This window comes from Meyerozyma guilliermondii, genomic scaffold (assembly GCF_000149425.1).
Source record: "Meyerozyma guilliermondii ATCC 6260 scaffold_3 genomic scaffold, whole genome shotgun sequence".
NCBI classification, from domain to species: domain Eukaryota; kingdom Fungi; phylum Ascomycota; class Pichiomycetes; order Serinales; family Debaryomycetaceae; genus Meyerozyma; species Meyerozyma guilliermondii.
In genome coordinates, this window is record NW_001809798.1 from 1,267,918 (window position 1) to 1,291,302 (window position 23,385).

General features: G+C 44.2%; 13 protein-coding genes and 2 non-coding genes across 15 annotated transcripts; 7 read left to right on the forward strand and 8 right to left on the reverse strand. All coding sequences in view use genetic code 12, as the record gives it.

Annotated features, from left to right (window-relative positions):
* Window positions 1-139: 139 nt before the first annotated feature.
* Window positions 140-2,209, reverse strand: PGUG_03021 (uncharacterized protein; the record flags this gene model as incomplete). The annotated part of the gene is made up of 1 exon (XM_001485242.1): window positions 140-2,209. The coding sequence occupies one exon, from the start codon at window positions 2,207-2,209 to the stop codon at window positions 140-142; it is 2,070 nt and encodes a 689-aa protein (XP_001485292.2).
* A 797-nt stretch (window positions 2,210-3,006) lies between these two features.
* Window positions 3,007-4,908, forward strand: PGUG_03022 (uncharacterized protein; the record flags this gene model as incomplete). Its single annotated transcript, XM_001485243.1, has 1 exon — window positions 3,007-4,908. The coding sequence occupies one exon, from the start codon at window positions 3,007-3,009 to the stop codon at window positions 4,906-4,908; it is 1,902 nt and encodes a 633-aa protein (XP_001485293.2).
* Window positions 4,909-4,947: 39 nt separating this feature from the next.
* Window positions 4,948-6,399, forward strand: ASH2 (Ash2p; the record flags this gene model as incomplete). The annotated part of the gene is made up of 1 exon (XM_001485244.1): window positions 4,948-6,399. One exon carries the CDS (start codon window positions 4,948-4,950, stop codon window positions 6,397-6,399), a length of 1,452 nt encoding a protein of 483 aa, XP_001485294.2.
* An 18-nt stretch (window positions 6,400-6,417) lies between these two features.
* On the reverse strand, window positions 6,418-7,230 carry PGUG_03024 (uncharacterized protein; the record flags this gene model as incomplete). Its single annotated transcript, XM_001485245.1, has 1 exon — window positions 6,418-7,230. The coding sequence occupies one exon, from the start codon at window positions 7,228-7,230 to the stop codon at window positions 6,418-6,420; it is 813 nt and encodes a 270-aa protein (XP_001485295.2).
* Window positions 7,231-7,449: 219 nt separating this feature from the next.
* CRH12 (Crh12p) lies at window positions 7,450-8,394 on the forward strand (the record flags this gene model as incomplete). The annotated part of the gene is made up of 1 exon (XM_001485246.1): window positions 7,450-8,394. One exon carries the CDS (start codon window positions 7,450-7,452, stop codon window positions 8,392-8,394), a length of 945 nt encoding a protein of 314 aa, XP_001485296.2.
* Window positions 8,395-8,488: 94 nt separating this feature from the next.
* PFK1 (6-phosphofructokinase subunit alpha) lies at window positions 8,489-11,443 on the forward strand (the record flags this gene model as incomplete). The annotated part of the gene is made up of 1 exon (XM_001485247.1): window positions 8,489-11,443. The coding sequence occupies one exon, from the start codon at window positions 8,489-8,491 to the stop codon at window positions 11,441-11,443; it is 2,955 nt and encodes a 984-aa protein (XP_001485297.2).
* A 2,716-nt stretch (window positions 11,444-14,159) lies between these two features.
* On the forward strand, window positions 14,160-15,971 carry SFL2 (Sfl2p; the record flags this gene model as incomplete). The annotated part of the gene is made up of 1 exon (XM_001485248.1): window positions 14,160-15,971. One exon carries the CDS (start codon window positions 14,160-14,162, stop codon window positions 15,969-15,971), a length of 1,812 nt encoding a protein of 603 aa, XP_001485298.2.
* Window positions 15,972-16,279: 308 nt separating this feature from the next.
* PGUG_03028 (uncharacterized protein) lies at window positions 16,280-16,735 on the reverse strand (the record flags this gene model as incomplete). Its single annotated transcript, XM_001485249.1, has 1 exon — window positions 16,280-16,735. One exon carries the CDS (start codon window positions 16,733-16,735, stop codon window positions 16,280-16,282), a length of 456 nt encoding a protein of 151 aa, XP_001485299.2.
* Window positions 16,736-16,767: 32 nt separating this feature from the next.
* On the reverse strand, window positions 16,768-16,838 carry PGUG_05930. The gene has a single exon. It is a non-coding gene; the product is annotated as a tRNA-Gly (tRNA).
* An 8-nt stretch (window positions 16,839-16,846) lies between these two features.
* On the reverse strand, window positions 16,847-16,918 carry PGUG_05929. The gene has a single exon. It is a non-coding gene; the product is annotated as a tRNA-Asp (tRNA).
* Window positions 16,919-16,976: 58 nt separating this feature from the next.
* On the forward strand, window positions 16,977-17,786 carry PGUG_03029 (uncharacterized protein; the record flags this gene model as incomplete). The annotated part of the gene is made up of 1 exon (XM_001485250.1): window positions 16,977-17,786. One exon carries the CDS (start codon window positions 16,977-16,979, stop codon window positions 17,784-17,786), a length of 810 nt encoding a protein of 269 aa, XP_001485300.2.
* A 26-nt stretch (window positions 17,787-17,812) lies between these two features.
* PGUG_03030 (uncharacterized protein) lies at window positions 17,813-18,154 on the reverse strand (the record flags this gene model as incomplete). Its single annotated transcript, XM_001485251.1, has 1 exon — window positions 17,813-18,154. One exon carries the CDS (start codon window positions 18,152-18,154, stop codon window positions 17,813-17,815), a length of 342 nt encoding a protein of 113 aa, XP_001485301.1.
* Window positions 18,155-18,401: 247 nt separating this feature from the next.
* On the forward strand, window positions 18,402-19,250 carry PGUG_03031 (uncharacterized protein; the record flags this gene model as incomplete). The annotated part of the gene is made up of 1 exon (XM_001485252.1): window positions 18,402-19,250. The coding sequence occupies one exon, from the start codon at window positions 18,402-18,404 to the stop codon at window positions 19,248-19,250; it is 849 nt and encodes a 282-aa protein (XP_001485302.2).
* Window positions 19,251-19,264: 14 nt separating this feature from the next.
* PUT2 (1-pyrroline-5-carboxylate dehydrogenase) lies at window positions 19,265-21,151 on the reverse strand (the record flags this gene model as incomplete). Its single annotated transcript, XM_001485253.1, has 1 exon — window positions 19,265-21,151. One exon carries the CDS (start codon window positions 21,149-21,151, stop codon window positions 19,265-19,267), a length of 1,887 nt encoding a protein of 628 aa, XP_001485303.2.
* A 1,053-nt stretch (window positions 21,152-22,204) lies between these two features.
* Window positions 22,205-23,308, reverse strand: PGUG_03033 (uncharacterized protein; the record flags this gene model as incomplete). Its single annotated transcript, XM_001485254.1, has 1 exon — window positions 22,205-23,308. One exon carries the CDS (start codon window positions 23,306-23,308, stop codon window positions 22,205-22,207), a length of 1,104 nt encoding a protein of 367 aa, XP_001485304.2.
* Window positions 23,309-23,385: the final 77 nt, after the last annotated feature.

Genomic DNA, 23,385 nt, shown 5'->3' on the forward strand with positions numbered 1-23,385 from the left:
AAATTAAGGTTTTGCAAATGCGAGTGAGAAATGTGAGAATGAATCTTAATCGAAATAATCTCAATCAAAATAATCTCAATCAAAAATAATTTTGTTAGAAATCAATCTTATTCAATAAATATTAGCGATAATACATATTTCAAGTCAAGTGCTTGATGGGAACACGATCAAGCTTATACTTTTGCGTCAATGGTGGAATCAACACTTCGTAGCCAGCGGTCTTACAGTCAAAGTCACATGGATCATCTTCAACATGCAATGTAGTTACAAGACTATCGGCCAAAACCGGGTACTTGGTGTGCCTATTATCAACCTGGCCCTCAATTTGAGTGCCCACTGGACCGGGGAAGCGCTTTTCACCTATTTGAGCCTTGACAGTAGACTGAGTAGCCACCACTAAATCGGCCCAGTTTCTCTTATTGAGGAACTGATGGTTGTCTCTAGAGCTACCATCAGGATCTTTGGTGAATAGAGGCACCACATCCTCATCCGTGTGAGTATTAAAGTGGTGAATTCCCAGTCTCTTGTTAAGTAAGGAAGCCATGGCATCGGGGGGTGGTGCATTCGTGATAGCAGAAGAGATCACGTTGAAAATAAGACGAGGGTCCTCTTCTGGACGTTCAACAATATTAAAGTTTTCCTGTTTGGCCTTCTCAGTGCCAGTGAGTATATGAGCACCAGGGAGATGATGGGACCTTGACTTGACTCTAGAAATACAACACAAGTGGACATCGCCAGAAAGAAGAGTAATACGAACACCATGCTTGGCGCCAAACTCGATAAGTTCTCTAACCAAATAGTTTCTTTCACGCTTGTGGTTTTTTGAGCACCAATGATCATTAAGGTCATCAAGGACCTCAACACCACCGTCGAACTCGTTGACCAAACCTTTGTTGATTACACCACGCTCAGCAAGCTTTCTCACTGGTTTCAAAAGTGAAGAAGTGAGAAGCTTTTCGAGCCACACGAGTCGAGGATAGAGAATTGGAACACCCAACATCACCAAGAGATGTTTCACTTCGGGTGCAGCTTGAATTTCCTGTTCCAAACGGGCAAAGATTTTTTTGTACGAAGCATTTGCAACGACTTGGTCGAATTTCCGCTCGGTACGGCAATCAACACCCACCATCGATATCTCTTTACCTAATCTCAAGTAAACCGAATGGTTAAGCTGATGGATAAAAGGACCAGGCTTGTCAGACAAAATCCACGAAGGATCCGAAGTGTGACTCTTTTCTTCAGGTGACATTTGGTGCTGGAAGAGCATGTAGTACTTGTAGGCAACATTACCGACCGTCAGGAAGAAATGCTGTCCCATAGTCCTATCGTCATAGGATCCGAATCCATCAATGATATCGTGATCATCGTAAATATTGACGGAGGGAATCATAGACATGGCAGTTGGAAAGAGAGATTGGAGTGTTTTACCGTTAGTACCAACCCAATAACCCTTACCAAACCATGCCAAGTAATGGTTGAGATAGTAATTTTCAAAATCCTCAATATCTTCAGCAGTAGCCTTCATCTCTCTCTTCTTTTGGTGACTGGACTGATTAAGCCATTTTTGAAGCGATTTCGAATGCTTTTTGATCGAGTCAGCATAAATTTGGTCTCCACCACCAAGCATAACATGGTAATGCTGTTTCTGGTGCTTGTTCAAAACATCAAACCAGAGAGACGACTTGAACCCCGAGGTGTCTGTACCCAAAGAGAAACCATTGCACGAGAACGAGACCACATTCATAGACTGCGATTCAGCAGGAATGAAAAATTGGTACTGTGACTTGGAAGTGCCATTGATGGAGTAGCGCACAGTTTGTTCATGAGCAGCTAACGAGAGGTCAATGGCATAACGGAAAAAGTGGAAGTTTTTTTCTGAGTGGAAATTCACACCGGGAAATTCACCATTGCCTATTTGTGGATTTTCATGTGGGGCTAAAGTTGAAGGGCCAATATTGAAAGTTACCCTTGGAATTTGTGTCGTTTCAGACAGCCCCTTAACCACCAAAAGGATCGAACCGCGATAATTATTGCTACCGTTTTCGAGAGTTCCTGCCAACCTTAAAATGGGACCAGCCTGAATTTGTACCCCGCCAACGGGCTCAGATGGAGGAAGTTCTGAGGGAACATTGGAGCCTGATTTTTCATTGATATCACGGAAGTCAGCTACAGGGATGTCTTCATACCAGTTGGACGGGTCTACTGTCATTGTAAATGTCGAACGATGTTTTTTTTTCTCAGCTTGTGAATATAGTTGCGCACCGCAAGTGGAACGTGCGGCGTCGAGATGTGGTTTGGGTGTCAGCACAAACGAAGAACGCGCGATAGGCCACAGACCAGCGACAATAGGAAGGAAAGTGAACAATGCACGCAGAGCATCACGAGATTGTAGGGTGGTCGGGTATTGTTGCAAAATATTTGGTATTCAGTTTTTGATCATTTAGGTGGTTGAACATTGAATTTCTGTATCCATAATTGAGCGGTGTCACTTACCGTCAACATCACCATCACAATTAATCGAAGCATCCATTATTTGCAGCACACATTATTTGCAGCATTCACATTTGCAACTCACTTCAGCACTGACTGCTCACTGTTGTGCTCCGCACTATTAGGCCAAGTCCGTAAATCGCACCGATCTCTATCTCTCCCTATTCTTCCTTTTCCGCGCTGGCTCCCGCCGCATCTTCCATGCTTCCTCTACAGGATTCCCCGCAGCCTGCACCCCGGTAAAGCCACTTGCGGTGCCAGCCGCACCTTGTCAACAATTATTGCGTGGCTATTGTGGTCGCCACTTTTCGTCTAGTCTAAATTTATCTTGACGAGACATAGCAATTGCCGCGCTTCGCCTCGTTTTTACCTCCATTCGGTCCATTTGCTCGTCCTACCGGGCTCGCTCCCTGCACACAGCACCTACACTGTCTTGGCATCCCTCCCGGCTAACCACATACTGTGCCCCTTGTTGGTCAGGTTACGTTCTGGTCCGTATAAACACTTCTGGTCGCTATGACCACCATTAATATCCCGCCGTCTTCTCCTTTCTCGCGAAGAGTATCGTTCAACAACCTAGACCCTGAATCTATCGACCCTGCCTTCACTAAAGTTGCATCTTCAAGTGAGCAAATTACGTTTAAAAACCCGACTTTCGGCTACGGAACCTCGCTCGTGAATGATATCTCCAAGGCCTACAATTCAGCTTCTACATTCGTACCTACCCGCCGCCGCTCGAAATTACCTGATGCTCCATCGAAGTCGATTTTGAAGAATAAACTCTCCCAGCAGCAATTGCAATATAACATTGAAAATGCTACCTCTTTGGGGATATCCTACCATGGAGATCTCAACGATTTGGCAGACCACCCACCAGACCATGTCCCCAAATCGGAAGTGGCCTATGTGGAGGGGTCTGCTATTGACGACGACGACTATGACGATGAAGACAACGAGGAAGATCCAGTAAACGCCCCTCCTCCTCGCAGAAAACTGTACTCCGGAATGACAGACGAAGAATTGATGGCATTGGATCCTCAGTTCACAACAACAAAACCAAAAGTGTCCCTGGTGGACCAATTCAAGTTTGACCTGCAAACCACATATTACCTTCCAGCAAAACGTACCTCCGTACTGGGACCGTCGGCCACCTCGTCTACTCCAAGGCTGGTGTACCCATCCTCCAATGAGAACAACTACAAATCCATCTCATTGACTCTGAAACATACCCATTACGAGCTGGTTGAGTCAAAGCGTACTCTTTTGACTATTATCTCTGGACGAAAGCATTCGTGGAATTCCCTTGATTGGCTCGTCATGCCAATTCCTGGAACGGATATACCAACATTTTTACAAAATGGTGACTATTTGGTCGTCACAGCGCTTCTTCCCACAAAAACTACTGTATCTGGTGAAAAACGTCGGGGTAGTACTCTGGCGGAAGAATTAACATACTACAAAAAATGTGAAAACATACTAAACTATATCATAAGGATACTTCCAAGGCAAGAGTTGAAACTCAAAATTACTGTGGAATTTGTTTTAGAGCCTCCTCCGATGAACGCAATGGCCACCAAGAGTCAGCTTCGAGGCATGAAGCTACTTCTTACTAAAATCTACAACCAATATCATCCCACTATGGTGGTGGTAGGGAACCGGTCTACTAATCTCAACTTCAAGTATCCTCTTCGAGTCAGAAAAACCTCATCTGCAATACCCACTTCACCACCCCCAAACCGGCCATTTGGAGGGCCCAAGATCAATGACCGTTACTTAATCAAACTCAGCTCCTACCTTGTCAAATACTCGACGGTGCCTGTTATTCTAGTTGGAAACAAGTGTAGCTTTCTATGGTCTACCAGGCAAGCGAGGAGGAAGGGAAGTGCAATTTCACAAAACTCTTCAGATGACGACGACTCGCTTGAATCTGACATCAAGTCGTTTTCAGGGAAGACCGAACTGGAAACGACTTTATTTAACACGGTTACCAGCATCCGGGAGTCAGACTCGGAAACCAGGTTTAAAGAACTTGCCATTCTTATTTCAGACCGGTCTCTTGAAGACTCTAGAAATTATCTCGAGTCATTAAAGACGAGAGATCTGGAAGGTAATTCGATCAAATTTGACGAGTCAGTGGAATTCAATAGCAAGATCCACTCGATTTACAAGTCGCAATCGAACAGCCTGTTGGCACGTACAAATGGGGAGGGCGCCTACAAAGTAAAATCATTGATATCGTACGACCCGGTGGAAGAGAAGAAAAATGAAGAGATACGAAACTCAAAAAAGTTGGAAAAGATAAAGTCTTCCACGTCTTCAAAGGTTAGTGCGGTGAGTTCCCGCGAGTCCTCCAGCTCCAGCCAAAAGGTCAAGCCTAAGAAATCTTTCTGGAAAAAGATTGGTATTAAGAAACTGTGACGATGTATACGATTAATTTATAGTTCTACTCCAGAATTTATGCGCGCTCAAATATCGAATGCGAAATATAAAGTTTCCATGGATCACAAAGATAGAGAAAGCACGCCCCAAGTGCTTGCGTCTATTGAGCCCCAGGTCAAGCAAGAAAGCGTAGAAGCCATTCCTCTTGATCAAGGCATCTCAACTCGATCAAGACATAAAACTCAATCAAAAGGTCAGCTTCTTCAGAAAGAACATAATGTTATTGTGCAACCTCGACTCAAACCGGTTCCATTTCAGCAAAACGACATAGGTATTAATGACAACAGAGCTCCTCAATGTGTACCTGTGGGAGAAGGATTCCTTCAATCTGAGGACCAACCCATAAATAGGCGTGGATACAAGTACAAACCGTGTCGACCCAACCCTATCTTTCCTTCCAATCTATATTCAACAACAGACCTTCCACCATTCAAGGTTCGTCCGAGCTACTTTGATCGGGCTCTGGGAATTGTATTCAGTGAAAATATGGCTACAGTCTCTACCAACGCTGGATGGAGATCGGTTCGAGCCAATGTCGGGGTAAGAGAAGGTCTGTATTATATGGAATTCGATATAGTGCGTTCAAATGACGACAGCAAGGCACACGTTAGAGTGGGTTTGGCACGGAAAGAAGCCAGTCTCGAAGCTCCAGTTGGGTTTGATGGTTATAGTTATGGCTTGCGAGATGCTACAGGGCAGAAGCTCAACTTGAGCAGACCAAAGCATTTCATGGATACCGGGTTCAAGTCTGGTGACACAATTGGAATGTTAATTGAGCTTCCTCCCCTTGATAAGCATAAGCTGTGCCTAGAAGGATTCGATGCACAGCAAAAGAAGCATATACCTCAAAAGGGTGACGAAGCCCACAAGGAGAAGAAGCGAAAAAAAACCAAGGCCAAGGTATCTAACCCAGAAACAGCACTAGAGATGAATGCCCATGGTAATATTGTTCGAGATCAGATTCCCATCAAGTACAAGAGTAGCTTGTATTATGAACAATTCGAGTACACCACCAACAAAGCCATGGATCACCTTCTCAACCCAGTGACGGTATTCGGTGAAAAGGCAATTTTGGAGTCGATAAACAACATGCAAGCACAGATACCCACCATTCCAGACTCCAAGATCACCGTGTTCAAAAATGGAGAGAAGGTGGGCGTCATGTTTGAAAATCTCTACTCCTTCTTGCCCACCTTCAATGAGGTTGAAACGACCAGCATCTTTCCCAATGCCATACAGCTGCAAAACAATAATTACAACTACACTGATGATGGAACTTTGGGTTATTATCCTATGCTTTCGGTATTTCAAGGTGGTATAGTTGGGTTGAACCCTGGCCCAAAGTTTAAGTATCCGATCAGCGAAGCCCATAAACCACTCAGTGACAGATACGAAGATAGAATTGCTGAAGAAATGGTATGGGACATAATTGACGAGATTGAAGCTGAATATTTGGATCAGTTCGAGTGAACAAATTGAGCTAGTTGTTTATAATACACTTTCTACATTCTCTTCAGCTATTATGGAGTCGGGTTCCACGCCAATAATTTCTGCGGCATCATTCCAGTTAAACTCACATCCATCTCGAGGACATTGACCCAATTTCAGACTCTTTAGCCAAACTTCACCACATTTATAATGGAATGCAGTATGACATCGACAACATTTTTTTCCTAATGTTACAATTTCCTTACATTGAAAACATGTGTAAACACTCCCATCTTGCTCTGTGGTGCCGTAGCGATCGAGCAAGTACCGTTCGAGTTCACATAAACCTCTCATGGATAGTATAACTTGATCATGAACAGTAATGTTCAACCAGCCCTGATCAACAAGATCTTCTATAAATACGCCAGCTTCACGCATGGGTTTGTTCAACGTTGCGGCTATAACCTGAGTTGCTGGTACCAATCCTATCGAGTACGAAAGACCCGATTCGATTATTTCGTCTATCAATTTTTTTATCGCATCGAGTTCATTGATTGAATATGTGGAATTGTTTTTTATGATATCATCAGATAGTGTATTCACAAAGAGAAAGTAGGTTTCGTTGGTCACTTGACTCCTGGACTTTGTAATCTTCATACCATGATTTGTTATTCGAGAATTGATGGTGGAAACGAAATGGTCAATTTTTGTTTGACCAGAGTTGTCGTCTGAATCTGTGGTTTGGGATATAGCCGACACTATATGCTGAAAGTCCTCTTCCAAACGCAGTCGGCTGATCACTTTGCACGCTCTCACATGGGTTAATATGGCTCTATGGACTTCACCATAATTTACGGTTGGTGAAATAGACATGATCAGTGCGCGGTGCGGGTGCAAGAAGTAGAGAAGAAGAAGAAGAAATAAGGAATACTACTTTTATAGGAAAGTGGATTTGCAATCGATTTATTTTAAATTGTGCAATTAGATCAATTGAACTTGAACTGAATGCTGAAAATTCATGACAGTCTTTTTGAAATTGTTGCTGTTTGTGCAAAAAGTTGTCAGTAGCTTCTTATCAGGCGTGTCAATAGAATGACAACTTCTCTGCCTTCTTGGATTCCGTGTAAATCCAACAGCAGCTTTTTTGCTCCGAATTTTGGTCCGTACTTGTATGAGCAACTCACAAAGCCTTCGGTGCTATTTGAGTCAACTCATGAAAACTTGCAATATTCAGACGAGGGTTTGAGTCTCAGCATCAATACTCGAGGCGACTCACCACATATCAAAACACAGCTCTTCATGTTTCATGGAAAAGTAGGGGTGGATATCAGAAGAGCTCCAGGACGAGGTATCGTCTCGGCATTCTACCTCATCAGCGACGATTTGGACGAAATTGATTTTGAGCTTTTAGGCGGAGACACGGATCAAGTTCAAACAAACTTTTTTATCAAAGGAAATGTCTCCAACTATGAAAGGGGAATGGATCACAAAATCAACCCCGAACCTCTGTTTCATCGTTACGAGATAGAATGGACTCCTCACCATATACGCTGGTATGTCGATCGATTCCTACTCCGAGAGGTTCCACATACAAATCCACACGGATTCCCAACGTCTCCCGTGAACATAAACTTTAGTCTTTGGGCCGGAGGAGACTCCGAACTCAATCACTGGACCATCCAATGGGCTGGCGGATACACAAACTATGACGAGGTACCTTTCACAATGACTGTACGTAACCTTGTGGTTCAGGACTACTCCAGCAAAACTTCTTACTGTATCAATGGCTCCTGGAATACATCATCAGCTGATGCATCGGAAGTTGCAGCCGTGGTTCCGCAACTTTGTTCGTCGACATTGGATCTGGGTACTGCAGACAAGACAGGACTTCTGAGATCAACCCCACCAGCCACTTTCGATACAATTTCAAAACCTGTCCCAAAAACCTCTCCATGTTCCACTTCCGTTATTCCTACTTCCATCACGCGCTACAAAAGCCCAGCAACAAAGCCAAGACCATTTTTCTTTTGGTATTGAATCATCGGCTGACGCGCCGCATCGGTTGCGGCTTCTCCTCTGCTTTTCCCACGACCACTATTTTATCCCACTCGGATAATCTTGGAGCTGTAATATGCCATCTGTCAACGGCATCAGTTCAATTTCATTTGTCACCACAGACCCAGCAGAGCTTGAGGCAGCATGCAAGTTCTATACCTCGCTTGGATTGCGTCTTACTAGATCCTATCCCAAAAATACTTCTGGTTTCTCGTCCTGTCCCGAATACCATCTCGGAGTTTCCAGCGATTCTATCCAAGAAATTTGGTTTGAATCATTTCCTCTTCAAGATACCGACAAAAATGGCTGCTTGATACCTTGGCAAGAACTTCCAATTTATACTGGCGACAAAAGTGCCAAATTGTCCCAGCTGTTCGTGATCAAGATCAGACTCTCGGGGTCACTGCAAATCACCGCGTGCTCCTCCAAGACCAATTCACAGACATTGGGGTTCTTTTCCACGGATCTCGCCAAAATTAAGGCCACCATTGACGTTAAGCAACTCGATGATGATTTATACTCGGCGATTGATCCACTTGGAAACACTCTTGTTTTCAGCAATGCAGAAAATCCATTTTCAAGCCAGCACTATTCGTCCCCCGAGGAATTTCTTCGTCAGAAACAGGAGAAAATTCTATCCTCTATGAAGCAAAGCACATCTTCGCTCGCAGATGCGCCCGTGGAAGAACTTGTAAAGAAGAAGAAAATTGCAATCATGACTTCGGGTGGTGATGCTCCTGGAATGAACCCAGCTGTCCGTGCGGTGGTACGTGCCGGTATTTACCATGGATGTGATGTTTTTGCTGTGTACGAAGGATACGAAGGATTGGTGAAGGGCGGAGATTTATTGAAGCAAATGGAGTGGAACGATGTGAGAAATTATCTTTCTCTTGGTGGTACCAACATTGGAACCGCCAGAAGTGCTCGTTTCCGTGAAAGAGAAGGTCGGTTGCTCGCTGCCTACAATATGATTCGCAATGGTATTGATGCGTTGGTGGTTTGTGGAGGTGATGGTTCTCTTACTGGTGCAGACTTGTTCCGGTCCGAATGGCCGCTGTTGACCCAAGAGCTTATAGACACCGGCAAATTGACCAAGAAAGAAGTGGAGCCTTATAAACATCTCACAATTGTGGGATTAGTGGGTTCCATTGACAATGACATGTCGCAAACCGATGCTACTATTGGTGCATATTCCTCATTGGAACGTATATCTGAAATGGTGGATTATATCGATGCCACAGCGCTGTCACACTCTCGAGCCTTCGTGGTAGAGGTTATGGGACGACACTGTGGATGGCTAGGATTGATGTCTGGACTTGCAACTGGTGCAGACTTTATCTTCATTCCTGAAAGACCACCAAAAGCAGGACAATGGAAACAAGAATTGACAGAAACTTGTCACCGTCATAGACAAAAGGGAAAGCGGAAGACAATAGTTATAGTAGCTGAAGGAGCTATAGACGATCAGTTGAACCCCATTAGTTCGGATGATGTCAAACAAGTGTTGGTTGATCTCGGATTGGACACTAGAACCACGATATTGGGCCATGTTCAAAGAGGAGGTACTGCTGTGGCTTACGATAGAATGCTTGCAACATTACAAGGAGTGGAAGCCATTAAAGCTGTATTGGAAGCATCGCCAGAAATTCCTTCTCCAATGATTGGAATTGTCGAAAATAAAATCGTTCGTCTGCCTTTGATGGACGCAGTAAAAGCAACAAAATCCGTTGCTGAAGCCATCGAGAACAAGGACTTTGATCGTGCGATGGAATTGCGTGATAGCCACTTTGCTGATGCCTACGAAAATTATTTGAGCACAACTCTTCATGACGACGGCTCGCATCTCCTTCCGGAGAAAGAAAGACTCAACATTGGTATTATTCATGTTGGAGCTCCTTCTGCGGGATTCAATTCTGCAACGAGAGCAGCGGCATTGTACTGTTTGTCTAAGGGACATCAGCTCTATGCCATTCAAAACGGGTTTTCTGGTTTCATAAAGGAAGGTCTTGCGAAGCGTCTAAGCTGGTTAGATGTTGAAGGATGGCATAATGAAGGAGGATCGGAAATTGGAACAAATAGGTCTTTACCCAGTGAAGATTTTGGAACTGTGGCATACTTCTTTCAAAAATATCGTCTCAACGGTTTGATTATTATCGGAGGTTTTGAAGGTTTCACTGCATTGCATCAATTGGACGCTAAGAAGAAAGACTACCCTGTGTTCAACATTCCCATGGTGGTTGTTCCCGCTACTGTATCCAACAACGTTCCAGGAACCGAGTATTCGCTTGGAAGTGATACATGTTTGAACCAGTTGGTGAAATACTGTGATGCCGTCAAGCAATCAGCATCGTCGTCGCGCAGAAGAGTTTTCGTGGTTGAGGTTCAAGGTGGACATTCTGGATTCGTTGCTTCATACTGTGGCTTGGTAACTGGCTCTATAGCCACCTACACTCCCGAATCACAGATAAACTTGCGTACGCTTCAAGAAGATATTCAACTTTTATTCCAGGTGTTTGAAGATGATCGTGGTGAGGACCACAATGGTAAAATGATCATTCGTAATGAGCAAGCATCCTCGGTCTACACTACCGAATTAATTGCTGATATGATCAAGGAAGCTGCCAAGGGCCGTTTTGAAACCAGAACTGCCATCCCTGGTCATGTTCAACAAGGCTTCGGACCATCATCGGTTGATAGAGTGAATGCGGTGAGATTACTGGTTAAGTCTGTTCAATTCATCGAGCAGTGGAATACTCAATTGCGTCAAGTTGATGAAGATATGGAGCTTGCAAACATGTACAAGCAAACTGAGGAGCTTTTGAGAGATCTGAAATCGTGCAAGTTTTCTGCTAGTGCCGTAGTTATTGGCATTCTTGGAGCTGGCATCGAATTTACTTGCATTAGAGATTTGTTTGAAAATGAAGCGGACGTTGAATTACGAAAGGGTCGTTCGGTTCATTGGGGAGAAATGGCTAAAGCGGGAGACATGTTGAGTGGGCGGTCTCTACTTCGAAACAAAAGCAAACGCTAACTGAAGTTTTGTGCATTCCCGAACGGTGCTTGAATAGGATAAATTATACCGAATACGGAACTTGCGGGGTCACTGATGGCAAGTCGTTGCGACGATTTGAAATAGTGTTTCGTAAAATAATTCACATATATGATATAAGCATTTATTTTCGTTGGCACCGCTTCGTGTGGAATGCTTCTGGGCCAATCGGTGCGGCTCCTGTCAAATATGCACAAGAAGAGGCTTAGTAGGAGAGCTGACAAGAAGCTTCCATACCATGGAAATACTAACTTATGATTGGAATTTCGGGTAGGTCACTTTTAAAGCTTTTCAGTGTCACATTCTTAAACTTTAGCTCCACACGAACGTTATCGCTTATAGTTGCCATTTCTTGCTCGTCAACTCAAAATCCAACTTTAGTGATTTACCGCTAAGCGACTGTCAAATTGCATATACGACTGGTCAATTGAGTTAAGTAGTGTTGTTTATTTTCAACATTGTCTTCGTAGGGGATTGAGTTGAGAGATACCTGAACACAGATATGTGAGCGCGAAGTTCAAGACAACTTAAAAAGTTTATGAAATTAAGAATGTGACCCGCTTGAGAATGATAAGTAGTACTGGTTCAGTGCTGTGGAATAACCCCGAGCAATCAACAGTGATTCCTTTTAAAGCTACACTTTTAAGCTTTCATATCATATAATATCAAAAGACTGGGATGGCGGAAAGTGCAAATATAAGCATTTAATGAGGTGTGGGAGGTCGATCTGGACTTTATTTTGGCTCATTGGCGCTGCAATACGCGTAAAGATTATTAAAAATAGATCGGAACTTCTACTTTAGCTCATAATTTGCTCGAATTACCACTGTACTTGAAGCAACCAAATTCTAGCGCCGTTGCCGTGGCTTGGAAACTGCTTCTATTTGTTGCAATGGCTTCGTAAATGTAAGTATCATAACTTTTAGAACCTTTGCATGGTTCAGTGCACCCAACACGTTTCTAAACTCTAACCTGACTTCGTTAGAATCATGTAGCCGTGGCCATCGTATGACTTTTCAGTTATCTGCTAGAATCAAGGCGTGTGATGCGCGGCGCAGAATTGCGATTGTCCAGTCGCGAACGAAAATCAGCAAGGAAGCAACATTTACCGAGAATAGTATCGAAGAATTGTCGCGAGGTTAATGCACTGGTTATGTAGAAAAACCAACGGCGCGATTAACGGTGACGACTAAAAAGAATGATGTGACTGTAGAATAGAGTAGATGACTGCAGAAATAAATTGCTTTGACTTTTCAGGTTTTTCTTTATCGTATTTAACTTGTCTTCTTCCATTACTAATATCACCTTCGGCTCATAATCTCGAGTTTTTTTACCAAAAATTAGCGAGCATTGGCAGGTCAGTACCAAGACGTCATAAATGTAGCAACCATAGCAACTAAGCGAATTACAATGGATCCGATTTATTGCAGTACAATGAAAAGTCTACGAAATTGCTAACCAGATCTATTACCATAAAACGTTGGCGAAATTGTCCAGAAGCGAACGAAAATCAACCGCGCGAGCGAAATAGGAGAATAAAAATTGCTGCGGCGATAAGGTAAAACCCCGCAATAAGTTTTCAACTCACCAAAAGGCTCAAAGCATGATAGAATCCTTCAATGACAAATCGAACATTCTTTTGCGGGTTTTAAGATCATTCCTACCATGGCGTCTCCAGATTTGTTAGCAAAGAGATCTCCTCATGCGCAGTTTGTCCCGCATATTGCATGATGCACCTTGACGCAATGCACAATAATAACGCCCAATGTGCAGCATTAGTGACGTCAAATCTAGTCACATCGTGGCCGAAAAAAAACTCAATTTTTGTTGCGATGCCCAATCACGTTAGAGCCGCTAAGGAAATTCACCAGAGCGCATTCCGTCTATTATAAGGACCATGCGCGGTGGGTAATTTCAGGGGCTTGCAAGTTTACGACATATGTACGGGACCGTGCAGCATCGGGCGGCCCGAGAGTATTTTTATCCCCGAGTAAGGATTTAGGTGTAGCCTTGAAATTTGAATGCGGAGTTTCTCGATATTCTCAGTTCCGATAACAGCTAATATCATGCGTAAATTGGTGCATCGAAACTGCAAGAAAAAAAAAAAATTATAATTGAAATTCAAGATGTATCAGCGTCAAACTCAAAACTTTAGAAACCCCACCTAAACTGGTTATGAAAACACGAGCAACATGAACATTTTTGTCATTGGGTAAAACTCCGCCTCGTGAATAAGGTTTGAATAAAGTTCGAACTTTTTCTAGATGTAGGTTAAGGTATTGTAGATTATACTTCGCCCACCCCGGTATGAACCATCTCTTATTTATTTGCTTGTTTTTTAATTCTCCCCGCCAAGGATAATTGAGGCGAACTCGGCCAACTTTCAATTCCCCGACATCGCACCGTTTAAGTCAATTGTGCATGCAGCTTGAGCCGCATGCAGGTCTCGCATGAAGTATTGCATACTGCATAAAGTGCCGCGAACGATTTTTTTTTCTCCTGCAAACGATAAACGTCATAGTGGCAGGTTTTCATATCAAACAAAGTTCGTCATTAGAGCATCACAGAGCCGCTAACGGTCTATTGTACATCTCACGATATCTTCTCGGCATATAGACACTTGCCTGTGCCACTACATTCCTTATAGCCCATCCGGGCCAACTGCGCCATTTCCATTAGTTTGCCAGCAATATCCGTCATGAGCAAACGAGCCGACCCTCCGGTGAAAAAAAATGCATTTGTGCACAAATTATACTCGATGTTGAATGATAAGAGTCTTTCGCAGTTGATATGGTGGACGGGAGGCGAAGATAGCAATACTTTTGCCTTATTTCCGGGGAAAGAATTTGCTTCGGTATTAACTCGTTATTTTAAACATGGCAATGTGGCGTCATTCGTTCGACAACTTCATATGTATGGATTCCACAAAGTGTCTGATCCTCACGCCCATAAACAAGATGATGATGATTCACAACCACCAATCTGGGAATTTAAACATTCTAGCGGCAAATTTCGCAAAAATGATGAAAGCTCTTTGCTTTACATCAAACGTAGGTCTTCGTCTAACAGTTCGCGAAGCAACTTTTCGGACCATGAATCCAACTATTTGATACCCACATCCACCCCGTCTCCTACTTATGACGGCTACCATCAATTTCCCCACCCTCCTCCATCTTCCCATCCACACCAATATATTCAACAACCACAACTGCAATTAACTCAACATCCTCAGCAACATCCTCAACCCCAGCCTGTTGGATACCCATACTATGTACTTCCCACTGTGGGATCAATGCAGCAGCCTCCTGTCCATGTTTATGGTCAGCGTGAAGGTACTCCTCAACCAGAAGATGGTGAAGAAAGAACACAATATGTCCAGCCATACGCTCCAAATCTTCAATTCAGGCGGATTTGGGACCCCAAAGATGATGAGCCTCGTCGCAGAAAATCATCTCTCTTATATGACCCATTGGCTACCTCTGGAGCTTCAGGGACTCACGCTAAGCATCATCTAGTGGACGTACAGCACCAGCAACATCAAACGATGAATGAATATCAAATTCAACGCCCAGTTACTCCTTCAGGCACTTTTGTGCCTGTTATGGGAACTCAATCAAGGTCACTTCCAAGTTCACTTTCTGGTCCTATGCCTCCCCACCTGAGGTCACATCCAAACTCACAATCCACTCCCGGTCGCATCAAACTTCCACCTCCATCCTCGCTCGCTTCATTCTCTTCTTCTAGGAACAGCTCGCCCGGTCCAGGCGATTTGGTGTCGCGCAGTGTTCCTTCCAGCTTAAGCAATGAATCCTCTAACAAACTGCTGCCGATAACACTCCTTGACCGACTTCGTCCGTCGCTCGTCGAGCTCCACTCCAACCCGTTGGCCTCCCTGCAGAAAAACTCGATCGATTCGCAGTCTTCATACAATTCAATCTTTTCAGCGTCGTCTTCCATATCGTCGGATTCCTCGTTTCCAAGAAACTCATCGTTTGGATCCATTTCTTACGTCGGTGGAGAATCTACGAAAGCAAGCATTCTGATCGGGCCTCATGAAATTCCTGAAGACCACCCACGATCAACTGCAAAACAGGTAGAAGTATCACCAGATGCCATAGATGAAATTCCTGACCATCCACCAACCACCACTCGCCCCAATCTTGTACGAAGCCTTACTCCACCGGCAACTTTCCCTAACAAAGTATACAAGCGGCCCGCCATACAATCACCACATCCACGAACATCATCTTTGCAAGCTACACATTCTCACGGGTACCAGAAGGTACGATCTCACACACTGTCACCGCTTTCTCGCTACTCCTATGGACATATCGATGTCAAAGACCAGCGCTCGCGGGTGTCGATCACATCGCTTTTGGTTGACAAACCACCCCCAAGTTCTCGATTATCGGATATCAATTCCATAATCAACGAAAGTGAAGAGAATAGCAGCACCGGCAGTGTCAGCAGTGAGGAACAGAACTATAGGAGACAACGGGTAGACCAGTAGTTACGTTTACGATATAGAATGTATTATACAATGTCTGATGAATAAATGTTGGTTTGGAAGAGAAGAAGAGATGCAAGATATATCTCAATTTTGTTTAGGTATAAAGTTTACTAGTTAGATTCTCATTATGTTTTTTCTCTCATTTCATTAATGTACTTCTCATTTGATGTTAAAATTCGCTAAAGGTTATTTTATAAGTTTCATTATGTTAAATTCACATGGTATATTATGAAGTTACTTTCATTAATAATTAAAATGATTGAATGTTTCTGGTACTGTCTGACACTATCATCCTTACTTAGCACTTTTCAGAACGGACGCTTGCTTTTGTTAGATTTCTTCACCAGTCGTGAACTCCTGATCTTTCTATCTTCGTCGCTCTCACTGTCGCTATCTTCCCTCTTGACTGGTTTAGCTGGTTTCGTACTTAGTCGTTTGTGAATCTTATCTCTTTTTTCACTTCTCATCTTGTTGGTGAGTGCTGCCATAGCCTTGGTTTGTTGGTGAGGTTTTGATGGGCGCCACTTGTCTGGCTTTGTGGTGTCGCTCTCTATAAAGTCCCGGATGTTTCCTGGTGAATCTTCTAAGCTGGAGAGACCAGCACCAGGAGGTACTATAGGAAGATCCAAATAGCTTGAATTCAGCTCGGTGTTTTTTGTCAGAGGAGCAAGCCACGAGGCTGCTTTTTTCTCTGAATTGGAAAAAGCAAGCTGGATCTGGGCCTGGATAGCTTGCTTTTGCTTGATCTCGTTCCGTCGAGACATGTAAAGAAAAAAAGTAATGAATCAAAAAAGTATGCGCAAACCCGGAATCGAACCGGGGGCCCATCGATGGCAACGATGGATTTTACCACTAAACCATTTGCGCAGGAAATGCTCCGAGACGGGGAATTGAACCCCGGTCTACCACGCGACAAGCGGTAATTCTAGCCACTAAACTATCTCGGACTTGGTTGGAGGTTTTCCCGCCGTGCACTTGATACCAAAATATTTCAAACTGCGCTCGATGATCATCATACTATCGCATCCGTGTAGCTTGGTTTCGTACTTGTCAGCCCATGCTATATTGACCAGTAATGTTGGGAGGACTTCGTCCGTCACTATAAAGATCATTGAGCATCATCCTTCATTATTCAAGAATTTACCTTGGTGTGGAATTTCAACCATTGGATCACAGTCATTTCATCACCATGCTGTAAACAAGATATTAAATACTTTGGCAAGTCAATTACAGATTATTCCTATAAGTCTGGCCAATATGAGCCATTCACAGCCATTGTACCCTGATTTACCGGTTCGTCCGCTACTAAAAGTACACACTACCACAGCCAAAAGCACCAATATATTGGGCTATATCTATCATCCTATACTACTCATGGAGTCTCTTCGAACAGGTCTAAGTGGTTCTAATCGCGTGGCGTTCATGTCGCCTTCGCGTGGCGTTACTGTGGATGATGTAGTGAAGGAGATTTGCATTTTTCACCATCCGCAGCAGATAGTGGTAATTGACTTTGGTAAAACTTTGACGAATTTTCCCTCGATGGATCTTGTCGTTTACTCGAGTCTCTGCCAGTTGGAGCTGGTTCCTGCTATAGGGCTGCCGCTGGCAATACTTTGGCTACCCCACTTTCGAGCCATCAATAGACTTTGGACAGAATCTCAACCTCATACCACCACCAAATTCACCCACGATAAATTACTACAGCACACAAATATTCGCATGAACGGCACCAGCGACTTGCCTCAGCTCGACCTCTTGGTGGCGCTCCGCCATGTAGATGTCGTATTGTTTGCAATTGCCAAAGCTAGGTTATAAATACTATTAATGCATATGCTCTTTGTCTATACTGGCAACGTATTGATACCCGCAAGTCTATCAATGGTTGGAGCTATAGCCGGATGGCTCAAGAAGTCACCAATATATGGTACTGACCTTAAAAATTGGATTATGGTACCGAAAAAATCACCAAAAAGTCCCAATATCCCCACTGATTCCACAATGAATCCTATAAATGACCATTTCATCAAAATTAACAATATGCCAACACAGAAGCATACAGTTCCTCTGATCTTGGTAGGACGCGAGAAAAATGCTATGGTACGTTGCGGTCCAATAATTAAAATGAGTCCGATAACAAAGAGAATATTTCCCATTGCCAAAAGCGCAGCGTCAAAAAACGCCATTATGCCGACCAAAAAGAGCCCGAGGCCCCCTGCGGTAAACCCGACTCCGAATTCTGCGTTAGTGGTGCGCCAAATGCACGGCTAAAATCGATGCATACTTTGTCTATCAGAAAGCCAGATCATTAAACAACGCGGCGGTGGCTGCGCGGTTTCGTGTTGCTCGTGTGCAGCAGCCGGTGTGTGGGTGCCATACCTGCATCCCGGTGTGCGGGATGCAAATTGTATATTAGATCGTACGTCATACTCCATGACCAAAGCGTCGGACCTTCCTCCCAGTTACGACGAGGCTATTGGGCTGCATGCGTCTAGCGGCACAGAAAGACCTGTACCACGGCCGCCCCCGCGTCCACTGGCTGCTCCTCCTGCAGGTCGGCATCTGCAATCGCTGTATCAACTGCAGCCGCTGCTGCTGCATGCACTGTCGCTGACATCGACTTCAAATTACAACAACAACAATCTGCTCCCATTTGACTACCCGCCCAACCATTTTTGCAGAAAGTGTAAAAATACAGGTTTTAAATTGAAAAATGGAAAGGTTTGTCATGACTGTTGGGACAGGTTCTATCTCCGAACCAATGCATATAATCCCAATCCTCAACTTCCATTCAAATATCCAAGAAATTTCATCTGTGACAAGTGCCATAATACTGGTTATAAACGCAAAAATGGTCTCTCGTGCAAAGACTGCTGGGAAAGATTTAGCGCTCGCAATCATTTTCCCGCAATGTCAGTGTACTCAAATCCACTCGACTTACTTTTCGGAACCACCACCAGTACCTCTATAGTTGCTCCTGGTGGGTTTCCAGGTGCTCCTCCAGGTGCTCCCATGCAAGTCCAGCCAGGAGATCCTCGTATAGGCGGAATTCTATGCGGTCGATGCCGCGGATCTGGAAGAGTTATGGTGTTTTTGGACGAAGAATTGTGTCCTGTATGTCTGGGGTTGGGCCGTATAATACATGGTGTGGGCCCGGGGCCTATGCCAATGCCTGGTCCGGGGCCAATTCCTGGTCCTGGTCCGGGTCCGGGTCCGGGTCCGGGTCCCGGTTATGGAGGGTATGGGGGTCCTCCTCAGCAGTATGGCTATTACAAACGATGAAATATATGAATATATTAATGATAATTAGATGGATACTTGAAATCAGTCAACTCGTAAAAGTTCTCCTTGATGTTTCTTACCGAAACGAATCTCGTCAAGATGTTTGCTGAACCCGCCTTGTCGTTTGTTCCGGACATTCTAGCACCTCCAAACCATTGCTGGCCAACCACAGCTCCCGTACACTTGTCATTGATGTAGAAGTTACCGGCAGAATAGCGTAATTTTTCTTCAGCAAGTTTGACAGCTTCGCGGTCGGTTGCAAAAATTGCTCCAGTCAATCCATATTTGGTGCCCTGGTCGATAGTGTCCATGATTTCGCTATATTCGGCATCAGGGTACACATAGGCCGTCAAGAGCGGTCCGAAGAATTCTTTTGTCATGAACTCATGGTTTGGGTTTTTGGTCTCAATCAATGTGGGCAGCACAAAGAATCCAGCGCTCTTATCATAAATGCCTCCAGCAATGATTTCAAGCTCAGAATCTGACTTGGCTTGATCTATGGCTCCCGATAACTTGTTGAAAGATTGCTCATGAATCACTGGTCCCATGAATGAGTTCAATGCTGCGGTATCACTGCAGTTACCTTGAGTAATACTGCCCATGGCAGCAACCAACTTTTCTTTAAATTCGGGCCACATTGACTCGGGGACGTATAGACGAGACAATGCAGAACACTTTTGGCCTTGGAATTCAAAAGCTCCACGCAAACTAGAGAGAACAGCATGGTCCATTGAAGCAGATGGGTGAATCAAGTGGAAGTTCTTTCCACCAGTCTCTCCAACAATTCTTGGATAATCACGGTAATTATCAAGGTTTTGGGCAATCTTGGAGTATAAACTCTTGAAAACATCTGTAGATCCAGTAAAGTGCAAAGCAGAAAATTCCCTGTCTGACAAAACCGATTCCGTTACTTGATTTGGCTCTCCTGGAACGAAATTGATCACACCAGCAGGAAGTCCAGCTTCTTCCAATATAGTCAAAAGAAGATAGTTGGATAATGCTGCAGTTGCTGATGGCTTCCATACAACTGTGTTTCCCATCAATGCTGGAGCCCCCACCAAGTTACCAGCAATAGCAGTGAAGTTGAATGGAGTAACTGCGTACACAAAACCTTCTAATGGACGGTATTCACTCCGGTTCCATACACCAGGAGCGGATTCAACAGGTTGTTGGTGGTACAATTCCTCAGCATATTTGACGTTAAACTTAAAAAAGTCAATGAGTTCAGCTACCGCATCAATCTCAGCTTGAAAAACATTCTTTCCCTGTCCCAACATTGTGGCTGCCAACATATCGTGACGGTACTTGGTTGAAATCAAATCAGCAGCCTTCAAGAAAATAGCAGCTCTATCTGTCCAAGGCATAGCAGCCCACTTTTGTTTGGCAGCTTTTGCGGCTTCAACAGCAGATGCTACATCGTCAGGAGATGCCTGGGATACTTTAGCCAAAACTTGACTGTGCTTTGCAGGGTTCACTTGGGGTAACACATCATTATTGTGGATTCTCTTCCCGTTGATCACCACAGGGATGTCCAAGGGTCCACTGTCGGTGAGCTTTGTAATGGAAGCACGCAACAAGTCCCAATCTTTCTGATCATTAAAGCCAAAATCTTTAACAGGCTCGTTCTTCACTGGAGGAATACGAGGATGCGCAAGTTGTGATTTTGATCTGGCACTAATTGCCACGGCTACCGCACACCTTTGCTTTGTTACGGCACTTTTCAACAACCTGGAAGTCAAAATAGCTCTTGAACGTAACATTTTTGGCAATTTTCGAAACAAATCCGACCCCGATACTATATATATGGCCATGCGGGCGTGCGATGCCCATTTTGTGGGGGTACTAACGGCAGGTGTCAGCGAGCGTCGCGGACGGCAGTCGTAGGCGAAAGAGTAGCCCATCGGCTCATTTGGGTGAGAACATCGTCCTTGTTCTGTTCAAACACTTTTTCATACTTTTCTAAGTTGGAGTTGGTTTCCTGTAGCGATGATTTCCATTTTTGCATCTCTTTCTGCATATCTTGTATCATATCGTCAATAGTATTAGACAACGAAACAGTGTTACCGATATCTGCGTGGACGGTGGAAAGAGATTTGAGTCTCGTTATTATACCAGGAACCATTGCTGCCGTGCGATTGATTTCTGGGAGTGCACCGTAGAGCTCTTCGGTTTTGACATCGTTGTCGCTGGCGATAAAACTATCTTCCGTGAGAATATTTAGCTGTTTCTTTTGCTCTAACAATCGTTCGAGATCGACATTCAATTGTTTGATATTTTCCTCTAGTGGCTCGAACAGAGTCGATGTAGCCATCTCGATCTTTCTTCTGAGGTCTGCTATTACACCAGAGAGGTTGAAGGTCCCGCTTCCAACTGCATTCTCCAAATGGGTTATCTTTTCTTCGACTGCCAAAATATGGCTGTGGTCAATCGATGTATGACTTGATTGATCATTTTCTGTAGACATGTTAAGCTTGTGATGCTCAAACACTTCGTTTATGTGGTTCCAATGACCATTCATCTCATGCTTGTCAGTTTTAGTCACATATTCAAGTAACAGATTGCATTTCTGGCTATCTTCTCCATTCAAGTCCTCTTTTATTTCTCTCAATTCGCGCTCTATACGGGCCAAACGCATTCTGGGGGTTTCCTTGACATTCGATGCGCGATATCCAGAGGAATAGAGGTCATTTTGATTGGCAGAACCCAGAAAATCAACGGTCCAACTTGCTTCGAGAATTTCTGGTGCGAAGTTTGCCCTGGAGTCAGTGATACTAATAGGTTCGCATCCTATATCTGAGTTGTCTTCGTTCTTCTCGTCAGTATCAATTGGCTCGTCGACATCGGACGTCTCATAAACTTCATTTTCACCGATATCTGGGAGTATGGTGGTATCTTCCATTATATATTACGCGTATATACCGGATGAAAATATCCAGATGTGGTGTGCGGGTGCACTACTTAGTGACGATTTGAACGACATCTTCGTCGTGAATTGGGTGGTTAAGGCCACATTTCTGCGGCGAATGTTTGGCACTGGAGCCCCACACAAGTGCGTATTTGAACTGGTTTTTCATATCCCGGTGAATTGCGTCACAAACTTCCAAAGCTGTGGGGTGGCTGCGAACCACTACTGGTTCATCGAATTTGGGCGCCACGCCTCGGCGTTTCGTGTAAACCCTTACGAGTCCCAACTGGCGCCATATCTCATCTTTAAGGTCCTCGATACCCAAATCCAACTCGCAAGACATCACCACGGTGTTTGGTTCGCGAGCAAGCCGGTCGCATTCTTCAAGCGAAACAGCATCAATTTTGTTGTAGACATACAAGCATTTGATGTACGAGATATGCTGTTCGTTGATGACGTCGATAAAGTCGTCAATGGTGACGTTTTCGTCTCGTATGAGCACATCTGCGTTGTGCACTTTGTAGTCCTTGAGAAGACCTGCAACCACCTTTTCATCAAGATACTTTGGAGGGTTGATAGAATTGAGTTTGATCCCTCCCGTCTTCTTGTACTTTAACGAAATGTTGGGTCTTTCTTTATTGAGACGAATTCCCATCAGTTCCAATTCGTTTTCCAAAATCTGTCGTTGGTCGTGCGACTTGGTAGCATCAAGCACCATCATAATCAAATCACTAGTCCGTGAAACGGCAATAACTTGTTTTCCACGTCCTTTACCCTGCGAAGCCTGCTTGATAATACCAGGAAGATCGACAATTTGAACTTCGGCTCCATTATACTCCAAGATTCCTCCCACCGACGTCAACGTCGTAAATTCGTAATTGGCAGCTTCTGACTTTGTATTGGTGACCTTGTTCAAAAACGATGACTTTCCCACCGAGGGAAAACCAATAAGTGATACACGAGCATCTCCAGCTTTGGCAACTTCGAAACCTTGTCCTCCTCCCGACGAACCACCTGCAGGTGGCTCCAATAGTTCTCGTCTGTACCTAGCGAGCTTTCCTTTTAAGAGCCCTATATGGTATTCTGTGGCTTTGTTTTTCTGGGTTTTGGAGAGTTCATCTTGAATTTGGGCTATTTTTTCCAAGATACCCATCGTAGCTTGTGTCGCAAACTGCGTTGAGCGACCTTTTGGTGGAGGCGATCGTGCAGGATTGAGGGCATCGCGATGAG